Source organism: Macrotis lagotis, chromosome 4, assembly GCF_037893015.1.
Source record: "Macrotis lagotis isolate mMagLag1 chromosome 4, bilby.v1.9.chrom.fasta, whole genome shotgun sequence".
In the NCBI taxonomy this organism is placed as follows: Eukaryota; Metazoa; Chordata; class Mammalia; order Peramelemorphia; family Peramelidae; genus Macrotis; species Macrotis lagotis.
This window is the reverse complement of record NC_133661.1, coordinates 256893017-256907590: the sequence shown is the minus strand read 5'-3', so window position 1 is coordinate 256907590 and position 14574 is coordinate 256893017. Positions and strand designations below refer to the sequence as shown.

Genomic DNA, 14574 nt, shown 5'->3' with positions numbered 1-14574 from the left:
ATACTACATTGCCCTTAGCACTGGGCAGAAAAGTTGGACAGTCTTTCTGTCCAGAAGCTTACAATCTATCAGGACAACAACATGTGAACAAATATTTGTGTTTTTTAGGTTTTTTACAAGGCAAATGGGGTTAAGTGGCTTGCCCAAGGTCACACAGCTAGGTAATTATTAAGTGTCTGAGACCAGATTTGAACCCAGGTACTCCTGACTCCAGGGCCAGTGCTCTATCCACTGCACCACCTAGCTGCCCCATGAACAAATATTTTTAAAGCTACTTATATTACAAGATAAATAGGAAATAATTTAAAAAAGAGAAAATACTGGAATTAAGAGGAATTAGGGAAGATTTCCCATGGAAGGTGAGATGTTAGGTGACTTGAAAGGAAGCCAGAGAAGTCACTTAGCAGGATTAGAACAGAATTCAACAGAATTCAGCCCATTCAAGACATAAAGTAGTTTTACAATACCACTGACAGGGAGTCACATTTTATCTTGTTTGGTCATTGTCAAATAAAAGAACCAAGCTTTGGTCAGTCTTTCCTTGGACTGTTCTCTTCAGTATAGAAGCTTCTTTTTCCCACCAAGCTTGTTGCTGATGCTCTTTTGTTTGTGAACCACTAGAACTTTCCATCTCACCAGGTTACCTAAGGAAATATAAGTATCCGAACCGTTTTTTGAGTTCAGGACTTCCAAATCCAAATCTTTCCACCTACTATGCTGAAGTGAGAGAAGACTAAAGACTATAATAATTGAGGAGGTAAAGACTCATTGACCCTTGAAATACTGAATCATACATACCATATTCATGGTAAATTCAGATCTGATTCATCTGACATAAGAAAAAATATAATGTGCTTTCAATCCTAATATAATCAAAGGAACATTTGATATGCCATTTGTTTTTCACCCTTTGTCAGTTTGATAAATATTTATTAAGTGACAATGTGGTGGGATATTGCCTGTAATCCCTGCTGCTTCAGGAGACTGAAGTTGGAACCTTAAAAAAGCTCTGTAGTTCTTATTTTGTGGTCTGGCTAAAGCAGATCCTGAGTTTGCAGCAAGAAGTCTGGCATCAATGAGAGAGAGAGAGAGAGAGAGAGAGAGAGAGAGAGAGAGAGAGAGAGAGTTTGTGTGTGTTTGTGTGTGTGTGTGTGTGTGTTGTATTGTACGGCGATCAGGCTTCCTAAGGAAGGGTAACCTATCTAGATTGGAAATAGGGCAGGTTAAAGTTTTGGTGCCAGTCAATGATCAGTGATGGTATCAGCCTGTGAATAGTGTTAACTAAGTTTTTAAAAAAAATTTAAGTTAAGTGACTTACCCAAGGTCACACAGCTAGGTTAATTATTAAGTGTCTGAGGTCAGATTTGAACTCAGGTACTCCTGACTCCAGGGCCAGTCCTCTATCCACTATGCCACCTAGTTGCCCCAAGTCCCCACTCTTAAAAAGAAAAAAAAGAGTCTTTTCAATGGCATTGTTGAGAAATTCACATGTTCAAAAATGTTCAAAATATGTGTCATGTTCAAAAATATGTATCCAATTTTATCCAGCATCATCCCTCTTTCATGAAGAGGATAGTATGCTGCTTCATCAGACATAATTTTGTTTCATTTATTCTTTAACCAGGAAGGACCAGTATTAACAGAGGTTGAAGGGACCAAGAAAAGCCTTCTTCAGAAGAAAGATAGCATTTGAGCTGAGTCTTGTAGGATCCCAGAAAAAGGTAGAAATGAGGAAGGAAAACAATCCAGGCATAAGGTATGACCAGTCAGCGCAAAGACTTAGATAAAAGATCTTTTGTGAGAAATGATAAATAGGCTAATATACTTAGACCGGAGAGGGCTTAGATGTGAGTCACATATAAAAAGACTGGAAAGGGAGGAAGGGACTAGATTGTGAAGGGCTTTTACAGCATTAGAACTTGGAGGCAATAGGGAGTTGATGGAGTTTATTGAGGAGTTAGGCTTACACTTCAAATGGGCAGCTAGGTGGCACTGGTCTTGGAGTTAGGAGAACAGGAGTTCAAGAATGAAGGACAAACATCTATCCTTACACTTTGGAAAAATTACTTTGTATTTAATATTTATTTATTCTCATTTTGTACAAATAATGTTTTTATCTACATTAATAAAATATTGTTGTTTAAGAGTAAACAAAATACCCCCTTCCACCAAAAAAATATAGCCTTGCTTGAGCGATAAAGTAAAGGGGAGAAAAAAAATTAAAATTAAAAAAATAATAGTAATAATTGTAGGTATGGCCAGGTGGTGCAATGGACGGAGCACCAGCCCTGGAGCCAGGAGCACCTGAGCCCATATCCGGCCCCATACACCCAACAATCACCCAGCTATGTGACATGCAAGCCACCCCAACCCTACTGCCCTGCAAAAACCAAAAAAAGAAAAAAAAGACCCAAAATAAAATAAAATAGTAATAATAGTAGGGGTGGCTGGGTGACAGACAGAGCATTGGCCCTTGAGCCAGGAGCACCTGGGGCCAAATCCGGCCTCAGACACCCAACAATCGCCCTGCTATGCAGGCCCAGGCAGGCCACCCCGCCCTATTTGTCCTGCACCCTTCCCCAAATAAAAAATGTACTTCAGTCTTTGTTCTAACACCAACAACTCTGTTGCAGGTGGATCACATTCTTTATGATAAGTCTGTAGCAAAAGTTACTTCCATATTTTTCCAACGTTGCCATTGCTTATAGCAACTCCCTCCTTTCATATTTCTCTACTACCATGTACTCTATTTTCTCTCTCCTTTCACTCTGACTCTGCTGTAGGGTACCTGAATGGTGCAGCAGACAGATCCCTGGCCCTAGGGCCAAGAGGCCCTGAGCCCCCATACCACCCCTTAGGCCCAGCATCTACCTGGCCCTATGGTCCTGGACAGCCCATCCAATCCCAGCTCCTTGCAAGAAGTAAAAAAGAAAATGTGTTATAGCTGACCACTCTCCCCCCATGGTCCATTCTTTCCTCCATCACTCATATCCCCCCCTTCCCCCTCTCCTCCCCCTCTCCTTCTTACTCCAGATGTTTATACCCCATTGAGTATATATGCTGTTTCCTCTCCTAGCCACCTCTGATGAGAGCAAAGATTCCCTCATTCCCCCTTGCTTTCCCCCCTTCCATATCACTGCAATAGGTCATTGTAATAAAGAAAAATCTTATTATGTGACATCTCTTGGCCTATTCCCCCTCTCCTTTTTCTTTCTCCCATTACACTTCCCTTTTTTCTATTGACTCCGTTTTTACACCATATTTTATCTTCAAATTCAGCTTTCTCCTGTGCTTCAACTATAAAAGCTTCTTCTACCTGCTCTATTAACTAAGAAGGTTCATATGAATATTATCTGTGTCATTTTTCTATACAGGAATACATGCAGTTCATCATCATTAAGTCCATCATATTTTTCCCTTCTCCTCCAATCTCCATATTTCCACCTGTATCCTGTATTTGAAGATCAAACCTTCTGTTCAGCTCTGGCCATTCCAACAGGAACATTTGAAATTCCCCTGGTTCATTGAAAGTTCATCTTTTTCCTTGGAAGAGGACATTCAGTTTTGCTGGGTAGTTGATTCTCGGTTGCATTCTAAGCTCTTTTGCCTTCCGGTATATTATATCCAAGCCCTATGAGCTTCCAATGTAGTTGCTGCTAAGTCCTGTGTGATCCTGACTGCAGCTCCATGATATTTGAACTGTGTCCTTCTGGCTGCTTTTAATATTTTCTCTTTGACTTGGGAGTTCTGGAACTTGGCTATAATATTCCTAGGGGTTGGTTTTTTGGGATCTCTTTCTCAGGGGGGATCAGTGGGTTCTCTTCATTTCTATCTTGCCCCCTGCTTCTAGGATATCAGGGGAATTTTCCTGTAGTAATTCTTTGAAAATGATGTCAAGGCTCTTTTCCTGATCATGACTTTCAGGTATTCCAATAAATTTTAAATTATCTTTCCTAAATCTGTTTTCCATATCAGTTGTTTTTTCAATGAGATGTTTCACATTTTCTTCTAATTTTTCATTATTTTGGTTTTGAAGTATTGATTTCTGATTTCTCATAAATTCATCAATCTCCCTGAGTTCTATTCTTTGTCTGAAGGATTTGTTCTCCTCAGAGAGTTTTCTTATCTCTTTTTCCATCTGGCCAATTTTGCTTTTTAAAGCATTCTTCTCCTCAATAATTTTTTGAACTCTTTTATCCAATTGACCTAAGCTGGTTTTTAGCATGCTATTTTCTTCAGCATTTTTTTGAATTTCCTTGACTAAGCTGCTGACTTCATTTTCATGTTTTTCCTGCATCTCTCTCATTTCTTTTCCCAGTTTTTCTTCTAACTCCCTCATTTGATTTTCAAAGTCTTTTTTGAGTTCTGTCATAGCCTGAGCCCAATTTCTGTTTTCCTAGGAGTCTTTAGATGCAGGCGCTTGCTTCTTCATCTTCAGACTGAGTATTTTGATCCTTCTTGGGCTCATATGCAAAATATTTCTCAATGGTGTTCCTCTTGTTTCTCTGCTTGCTCATTTTCCTAGCCTGAGTCTGTTTTGGGGGCACTTCCTCATCTTTTGGGACACTCCCACAAGGGTCTCAGTGTGTGAAGCTCTATCCTCTCTCCTGGTCTGTGAATGACCATATGCGCCCCCCTCTGCTGTGGGGCTGAGGTGGGGGGGCTGCTGCTCTATGGGGGGGCCTAGACTGCGATCAGGATCTGAATGTGGTCAGAGCCCCAGAGAGCTGTTCCAGGGGCAGAGCTTTCTAGTCTCTCTCTCTCTCTCTCTCTCTCTTCACTCTGCTCCCTAGGTTCAATGGGCTCATGCCCTGGGGGCTCCTGCTTACTGGCTCTGCCTGCTTCTGTTTCCTGCATCTGGGTTGGCCTTCATGTGTTCACTCTGGCAGAGGTCCCCACCTGTTCCCCCAATTTGTGCCCAGTGCTCCCTGGGGTGTAGCTCAGGAAACTCCCCTGCTGTGTGAGCCACAGCTTCCAGTGCCCTGGGGCTGCCTCCGGGAGGCTGACTTTTTTTTGCTCTGGTGGGCCACCCCTCTTGTGGGCCACCCCTTCCACCCTGGGGAGCAGAACCTTTCTGCTCTTTTCCAGGTTACCTTGAATAGGAGAACTGTCTCACTGGGTCCCTCTGTGGGTTCTGTCTCTCGAAAATTTAGAGTCCTTAGTTTCAAAGATTTATGAGAGAGAGCCTAAGATATGATCAGCTCTTGTCGCTATCTTGACTCTGCCCCCTGTGTTGGAAAAATTACTTTGACAGCTATGTGGACAGTTTATGGTGGAGAGAGATTTGAGGGAGGGAGACAAATTAGTCTAATAGTTTAGGTGGTAGATAGGGTCTGAGATAGAGAGATGGCCATGTGAGTGGAACGAAGGCATGAAAGATCTTATAAAGGGAGAAATGACAAGATTTGTCAATTGAGTGGATATATAAGGTAGAAAGAATGAGGAATCAAAGATAAAATGGAGGTTGAGAACTTGGGTGACTATGTAGTGCCTTTGACAGTAAAGGGGGAAAATTCAAAAGAAAGATAGATTTTGGGGAAACATGAGTTTTCTGATCTGAATCATATTAATGATTACAAGATATCTCAACTATAGAACTGATAATTAAATTTTTGGGAATTTATTAATTAAATTTTTGGGAGTTTATGAAATAATATAAAAGGAAAAGACAAGAGGACCCAGGATATGGCCTTGGGGGTACAACCACATTTAACAAGCCTGACATGGATAAAGGTTTAGCAAAGAAGAATGATAAAGATTCATCAACTTAGCCCCATTGCCTTGTGTGTGGGGGAGGGTGGAAGGGGGGTGGAAGTGGGGGGGGGGGGAGATTTATCAGTAGGAAGGAGTAAAACAAAAGAGATCAATATATCTAGAGAGGAGAGAATATCCAGGAAAAGGTGATCATTAATGTTAAATGCTATAGGGGCAACTAGGTGGTACAGTAAATAGAACAATGTCCCTGGAGTCAGGGGTACCTGAGGTCAAATCCAGCCTCAGACACTTAATTTTGTTTGGCTGTGTGACCTTGAGCAAATCATTTAACCCCATTGCCTTAGATAAATAAAAGTTTTTAAAAATGTTAAATGCTGCAGAGGTCAAGAAGGACAAAGATTGAGAAAAAAATCCTTTAGATTTAGCAATGAAGAGCTCATTGATCATTTTGGAGAGAGCAGTTTCAGTCAAATGATGGGATGAAGGTCACATTGCAGGGAGTTTGAAAGTAGGTAAGAAGAGAGATAGTGGAGGTATCAATGGTAGTACCTTTTTCAAGAAGTTTAGCCGAGAAGCTAGACATAGGAAGATGGATAATAGGAATGACTGGATCAATTGAGAGCTTCTTTTGAAAATAAGGAACATTTGGTGTTGGTATGCAGACAGGAAGGAAATTGTAGATAGGGAGATAGAAGATAAGTAAGAAAGTGAGGATTAATAGATAGTGAGGAAAATCTGGTAGAGTAGAAAGGAGGAGATGGCAGCAAGGGTAACAATAGAGAGTCTGACTTTGGCAAAGAGAAGGGACATCTCTTCCCTCAATCTGGAGTAAAAGAGGAGAAAGTTGTGGAGGGGACATAATGAAATACATGAGATGAGAACAAGGGGGAGCTCTAGGAAAATGGATCTGAATGTTACTTGGTGAAATATGAGACTAGAGAGCAAGAACTGATGAATGTTGAATGCAGATTGAAATATACTTTTATTCATTTATTGTTTGTTTATTCAGCAAGGCAATGGGGTTAAGTGACTTGCCCAAGGTCACACAGCTAAGTAACTATTAAGTGTCTGAGGATGGATTTGAACTCAAGTCCTCTTGACTCCAGGATCCACTGTGCCACTCAATATACTTTTTCCCCCTAAAATATACTTTTAAAAACTTTATTTTTTTGTTTTGTAACATTGCTAATCTGAAAATATGTTTTGTGTGATTTCACATGTATAATTGATATTGAGTTGCTTGCCTTCTCAAAGAAGGAAGAGAAGCAAGAGAGGAAAGAATTTGGTAATCAAAATTCAAAAAAAATAATTATTAAAAATTTTAACACATGTAATTGGGAAATATTTAATGAAGTAAAAAAAAGTAGGTCTTTTTGTAAAACTTCTCCATTGGTTGGTAGGTTGTGATCCTTCATAGTCAAAGGGGACCAAAATGACATCACTATATTAGAGTCAAACAACAATGTGCCCTACAGTGGCCTCTCTGACCAGAACTTCCCCATTGCTGTCAAGAGTACTACCATCCACTTAGTTACCGGAAACTCAACCTCACTGTTAACTGAAAAGAAAACCCAACTTGGATTATAGCTTAACTTTGCAGTAAATTCAAATAACATAATTTCTTGATTTTCTACAGCTTCTAAAGTAGAATATAAATTAGGCTGAAGGAAGTTTAATGGAGGGAATAATTCAGGGTTTCTTTTGTCAATGCTTAATTGGGTGACAGATCAAGGGATAAGAGATTTGAGAAGAGATAGCATAGAAATGAACTACTTTACCATTGTTTGGAGATTGGAAAGGGAGGAGAATATAATGCAAAGATGATGGCCAGGGAAAGTACTGAGAGATAGAAAGAATGATGGACTTGGGGTTGGTTGAATTAGATGAAAAGTTGGGATAGTTGAAGGACTATCAACTGAACTCCTCTACTGAACTGAAGTCTACTATGAAGACAGGAATTGGGAAGGCTGTGTGAGCCAGAAATATGTCTTTTTAAGAAAAAGAGAAAGAAATTTGTTGGGGATAGCATATAAGGATCACCAGAATTTCATCCTGGTGATAAATTTGAATATTATAAATTTCAAAAAACAAGTGATTCCTGAGTGAAGAGCAAGGAGGATTCCAGTACTGAAAACAGTGGCCAGGAAAGCATTATTTTTATCCTAAGTTTAAAATATTTGGGGCAACTAGGTGGCGCAGTGGATAGAGCACCTGCCATGGAGTCAGAAGTACCTGAGTTCAAATCCAGTCTCAGACACTTGATAATTACCTAGCTGTGTGGCCTTGGGCAAACCACTTAATCCCATTGCCTTACAAAAAAAAAACTTAAAAATATTTATTTATAAATTTGTTAATAACTTCTTAATTTTAAGTATTTTGTGAAAAGTGAGTGAATGTTCTACAATTTATTTATGCTGACAAGAAGGGAGACTTTGCTACATAAATTTTGGAAACCACTCATCCATTATTCATAGGCATAAAAGCAGGAGATGGAATGTTCTGTATTACTAGCTCCACCAATGCCACTGGAATAGAGTTTAGGAAGGGGAATGAAATTAAATGGGAAAAGTAGAGAGGAAGGTTTCTGAGGGAAACCTTGGGAAATCTTTAATGAAATAATTTAATGAAATAAAAAGTTTCAGTCCATCAGGTTTTTCTGTGAGCACAGGACAGGTTTATATGTTAGCTATGTGAGCTTGATGAACCTTGGCAAGTCACTTAACTTCTGTCAACCTGTTTCTTTATCTGCAAATTGGCTATTCTTCAGAGGATTGTTTTTTTTGTTTTTGTTTTTGTTTTTGTTTTTTGCAAGGCAATGGGTTAAGTGGCTTGCCCAAGGCCACACAGCTAGGTCATTATCAAGTCTCTGAGGCAGGATTTGAACTCAGGTTCTCCTGACTCCAGGGCTGGTGCTCTATCCACTGTGCCACCTAGCTGCTCCTCAGAGGATTGTTTTAAGATTTCAAATTTAAATACAGGTAAAACTTTGTAAATATATTTATGCTAGAGGAAATAAGAGTCATTTCTAGTTTAGGCTCTGTGTGTTTGTGTGTGTGTGTGTGTGTGTGTGTGTGTGTGTGTGTGTGTGTGTGTCTGCCAACAGTGATTGTAGGGGTAGAAGATGAATTCATCCTTTTTTATCAAAACTTCAGTTTTGGGGGGCGGTTAGGTGGCACAGTGGATAAAGTCAGGAGTACCTGAGTTCAAATCCAACCTCAGACACTTGATAATGACCTAGCTGTGTGGCCTTGGGCAAGCCACTCAACCCCACTGCCTTGCAGAAAGAAAGAAAGAAAGAAAGAAAGAAAGAAAGAAAGAAAGAAAGAAAGAAAGAAAGAAAGAAAGAAAGAAAGAAAGAAAGAAAGAAAGAAAGAAAGAAAGAACTCTTCAGTTTCCATGAAACCTTCCAATTACAGAGGCACTTTAGGAGGGAGACGATCAGCGCTGTTCAGTATGCTAATCATAGCCCCGTAAGTCTCGGCATCGTATGATTGACAGGCCAATGTTAAAGGGCAAGCTCCGGGGGAAGCTCCGGGGCGGGGCCCGGACGCGACGGCTGTGCGCCTGCGTCACGTGCCGTCGCTCAGAGGCGGGGTTTCGGGACGCGGACCAATGGCACGGCGGAGGCCCTGCGTGCCGCGGCACTTTTGAGTCTCGGCCGGCCGGCCGGGGCCGCGGCTCCCTCGCTTTCCGCTCCGTGAGGCCGCGCTCCCCGAGTACCTGCTGATCCCCCGGCCGCCGCCCCGAGCCTGCGTCGAGCCATGTAGCTTCGTCGACATGAGCGGCCGCCCGAGGACCCTCTTCCAGACATGGGGCTCCAGGGTCACGCGCTCGATTCGTTCCTCTTCCGGGGGCGGCTGCGGAGCCGGGAGGCCGCGGGGCCTCCCCGACTTGGGGGCCGCTGCCCCGCGGGTGGAGGGGCCGGAGCCGGACGACGACGTGCTGCTGGTGGCCGCGTACGAGGCGGAGCGGCGTTCCGGGGACGGCGGCCAGCCGGCCTGCCCCGGGCCCCCGGACGACGGCGGCTTCTGCCCCGCGGCGGGGGCCCTGTGGATCTATCCCACCAACTTCCCGGTCAGGGACTACCAGCTGCGCATCTCGGAGGCCGCTCTCCTCTGCAACACCCTGGTGTGCCTGCCCACGGGGCTGGGGAAGACCTTCATCGCCGCCGTCGTCATGTACAACTTCTACCGCTGGTTCCCCTCCGGCAAGGTGGTCTTCATGGCCCCCACCAAGCCCCTGGTCGCACAGCAGATCGAGGCCTGCTCCCGGGTGATGGGCATCCCTCAGCGCCACATGGCCGAGATGACAGGTACCCAGGAGGGCTGGGGCCGGTCACTGCAGAAATCAGGCCTGTTGCTACCAAAATGCTGCTCTTCTGGAGTCAGGAGGGCCTGAGTTCAAATGTGCCCTCAGACCTAGCTGTGTGGCTTTGAGCAAGCCACTTAACCCATTGTCTTGCAAAAAACCTAAAAAAACAAACCAAAAAAGAAGCAAGGCTCCCTGGGATTTTTATTCTAAATGTCTCTAGAAACAAGAAGTATGCTAGGCTTTTTTTCAGCACAACAAAATGCTGCCTTTGTTGGCCTCACCCCTCTGCCGAGGTTAGCCTTCCTTGTGTTCCAGATACACTCAGCTATATCTTTTTGTTTTTTTTTAAAGGTTTTTGCAGAGCAAAAGTGGCTTGCCCAAGGCCACACAGCTAGGTAATTATTAAGTGTCTGAGTTCGGATTTGAACCCAGATACTCCTGACTTCAAGGCCGGTGCCTTATCCACTACGCCACCTAGCTGCTCCCGCTCAACTATATCTTAAGCCCCTACTTGATTCATTCAGTCAACCTTTTAAAAAGTAGGACTGGGCACTTTGCCAAGCCCCAGGGATACAGAGCTTGGCAACAAACAGCCCCTGCCCTCCAGGAGCTTGGGATCTAAGTGGAGAGATGATAAGCAGACAACCATGTTCAAAAGAGAACCTTACAGGATAAATTAAGATAATCTTAGAGGGAATGCACTAGCATTCAGGGGGAACTAGAAAGATCCCTGACGTGTCATAGTAGCTGACTATATAGATGTATAGATATAGTATCTTCTCTTAATTCACTAGCTCCTTACTGCTTCCTTACCTACAATACAGATCTGAATAAAAGATTGTGAGGTAAAGTTATTGGCTCAAGTCCACACAGGAGTTTAAAGGGAAGATCCAGAAGAAAATTGGATCTATAGCTATAGAGTGGTGATGGTGGTGAGTGGGAATGGGGAGGTCTTATTTCTGCCTCAGAAGACCAAACCTACACTCTAGGATGCCTAGAAGAGATTATGACCTTACCTTAGATTTGTTTTGGTCAGCTATTAAGCTGATCCTATGTTGTGACTAGATTTCCATTCACCATATGTTTGAATGAAAATTAACTTTTAGACTTTTTTCCTTTGTCATTCCTTTTAATGTCATTCTTATCAAGTCTTTTCTCCTCTTATGGAACATCTACTTTGACAATTAGGCTCTGAGGTGGAGCTTTGAGATCTTGAATTAAGTTGAAAGTCAGTTAGTAAAGAAAAAATCCTTATGAAAAATGGATCATTTCTCCTCCATATTTTATTAAGTGTAACAATTTAAAATCTTGTTCTTATTTTTGCAGGTTGTACCCAAGCTTTCATCAGGAAGGAAATATGGCACAATAAAAGAGTTCTTTTTCTCACTCCTCAAGTCATGATAAATGACCTTTCTCGTGGAGTCTGTCCTGCTGTTAAAATTAAGTGTCTTGTTATTGATGAAGCTCATAAAGCTCTTGGAAACTATGCTTATTGCCAGGTAATGATTCTGTTAGTATTTTGGGGTCATCACCATCAGAGAGGTAGCATGGCATAGTAGATAGAAATATGGACACATTTGGTCCAGTCTTACCCATTCACCCTCATTCTCCCCTTTTTCTCTGAAGCTGTAGTCATTTCTAATATTTGGAAAGTATGTATTTATTGACTACTCTATTGTTTTTACTTACTGTCTTTGGGACTTTCCAGTCCAATACCAATCCAATATTATATCTTTAACATTATAATATATAAACTCTGAGAGCAGGGATTGCCATTATTTTCTTGGTCACTGAGGGGCTTTAGGAATCTTACTTATTGGCAATTGCTAGTCTTAGTAATAGATGATCATGCTTGGAGATTTTGTGTCTTAATTTCTCTTCTTTGCAGATTTTTATTAAGATAGAACTGACACATAGTAATCAGTGGAATTCCTAATAGCACTCTTGTCCTCCTGACTCCAAGGTCAGTGCTCTAAGGAGGGCAGGGGTTAGAATCCTGCCTCAGACACTTGACTCTTACTAGCTGTGTGACCTTGGACCTGATTGCCTCACATCCAGGTTCATCTCCAGGTGCCCTGATTCATATCTGGCCACCAGACCCAGATGACTCTGGAGGAGAAAGTGAGACTGGTGACTTAGCACAGCACCCCCTCACTCAAATCCAAATCATTGGCTTGTCATGGTATCGTCTCCCTGATGTTGTGGTCTTCTTAGAAATTGAAGGGCAGGGGTGGCTTGGTGGTGCAGTGGATAGAGCACCAGCCCTGGAGTCAGGAGTACCTGAGTTCAAATCCAGCCTCAGATACTTAACAATTACCTAGCTGTGTGACTTTGGGCAAGCCACTTAATCCCATTTGCCTTGTAAAATCCTTTAAAAAAAAAAGAAAAGAAAAAGAAAATGAAAACGAAGAGCAAAAAACCCCCCTATTTTTAAAAAATCATAAGCAGTTATTAAATCTACTTAATTTTGAGTAAAAATTGATTATTAAAAATGACTTTTCAATTGCATTTAAAATACTCATTTTATGATATGAGTTCTGAACTTAATACTTTTTGGTATAGCTTTCCAAAAACAATTGACATCAATGTATAGATGAGATTAAAAAGCAGAATGAGTTTGAAAGGACTTGCAGAGAAGAAAAAAAAGAAAATGAATGGAAGGACAAAAAGAGTTTACCTTGCTTTTTAAATTTACAGTTTATAAGCTCCTTGCTTAAGGCCCATGATCTCTGAAGGTTTGTCTAGAGGGACTCTGAAATTTGATAAGTGTGGTCATTTCTATTTAAGGTTTTTAAGTACTTTTTTTTTAAGGAATTTTAAGTTGTGAGAATAAATATGATCTGAATAGCTGCTGCTGAGATCAGACCATTTATTTAGAAATATATGTTTATTAAGAAATATATTAAGAATTGTACTTTGATCCTTAAACTGAGCTCAGTTTGCTTTTTAGGCATCATTTTAAAAGAATGTGTATTTGACAAGCTGACATTTTCATATTTTACTTCTTATTTAAATACTTAAGAGACTTGTGATTTCATCAGTGTAGTGTCTGATAAGTATAGCAACCTTTCTGACTTAGTATCTGGTATTTGAGAGTTATGGTTGAAAAATTAATTACTGTTCTGCCAACGTGATAATGAACCTTAAAATTTAGTTAGATTGATCCTCATATAACAGTTTTGTAATCCATACTCCATCCCATTCATACTCAGTCTTTCCAGTTTAGTAGGATATAACAGAGCTTATATTCTGCAGTTATGACAACCTTTAATAATCTAGATTCACTGCATTAACTTCCACACTTCAAATTAAGCAATGAGAACAGAAATTTAGGGTGGTTTGTATTTAAATTCTTTGATTATTTTCTGGAATTGATAGTGTTTTGACATCCGTGCCAGTGGATCTAAATATAGGATGTTAATTTTTGTTTTTTTTTCAAAAATTAAATCTTGTAAATAAAAAAGAACTCTGATATTAGAATTTACTTTTTACCTTTAAAAGCTCAAACAATTCAGTGTAATTTTCTCATGTATCCTAGAGTGTCCCAAAAGAAACACATTCTTTGGAAAACCAGTGGTAGTACTTGTGTCAATATTTAGAAAAACATGAATGTGATAAGAAAAAGTGTTTTAAAAAAAATATTTGGCAGAAACACTTTCTCAAAAGTGAAAGCCATAATCAAGGGTCAAGAATAAGATTTGAATAATAGGTATGGATTTGATTATTAATGTATGTATGACATTAACCTATATCATCATGACATTTTAATGAAAGACTACATATTCCTAAAATATTATTTACAAAGTTTTTTTTTAATGTTTGCTTAATTACATATACTCAAAATATTTTTTTCAGGTGGTAAGGGAACTAATTAAATATACAAAACACTTTAGAATATTGGCTCTCAGTGCCACACCTGGCAGTGACATAAAGGTAAGTGTGATTTTTTTTTTCCATTTAATAAATACATGAGAATTGCCATTTATGATTCATCCAACCTTTAATAGTGGCACCAGGGAACATATAGATAGACATGATTATTACAGAAACATTTCATTACATCTCTGATTTCCCTTAATAATTTGTTGCAATACCCATGAGTAAATCTAGCCTTTTTCATAGCCAATTAATTTTTTGCTTCTGCCATTTCTATTTTAAAAGGTTAATATTTAAATTATTTTATTGATGACTGAGCCCCTGCCTTGAAAGTTATCTTTGCTTTTAAAAATACTGTATTTCATGAAACATTCCCTAACTTCTCTGAGTTGGTAACTTTTCACCCAGAATAATAGTTTTTTAATTCATCCTTTTTTGAGGGTTTTGTCTCTTCACTTAGTTTATTATGCATTTATATGCCAGGAAGAGATATTATTTAACTGTTTAAAATTTAACACAACAAAATGTTTTAGATAGTTACAGTAATGTCAGCTTTGTACCTGTTGCATCATCTCAAATCTGACCTAAGTACATAGCCTTAAATAATTTTTGTGCTGCATTTTCTGTCGGTTGGAGTTATAGGGATTGTACCCCCCCCACAATCTCATAATT

At 40.3% G+C, this 14574-nt stretch overlaps 1 protein-coding gene across 1 annotated transcript in view; it reads left to right on the top strand.

Moving 5' to 3' along the window:
* The first annotated feature begins 9407 nt into the window (after positions 1–9407).
* LOC141522414 (Fanconi anemia group M protein-like) overlaps positions 9408–14574 on the top strand; it is a 141099-nt gene continuing 135932 nt past the window's right edge. Inside the window, exons 1-3 of the mRNA XM_074235849.1 lie at positions 9408–10027; positions 11353–11525; positions 13882–13959. Coding sequence (XP_074091950.1) covers positions 9493–10027; positions 11353–11525; positions 13882–13959 — 786 coding nt within the window. The 5' untranslated portion in view covers positions 9408–9492. The remainder of the gene's footprint in view (positions 10028–11352; positions 11526–13881; positions 13960–14574) is intronic.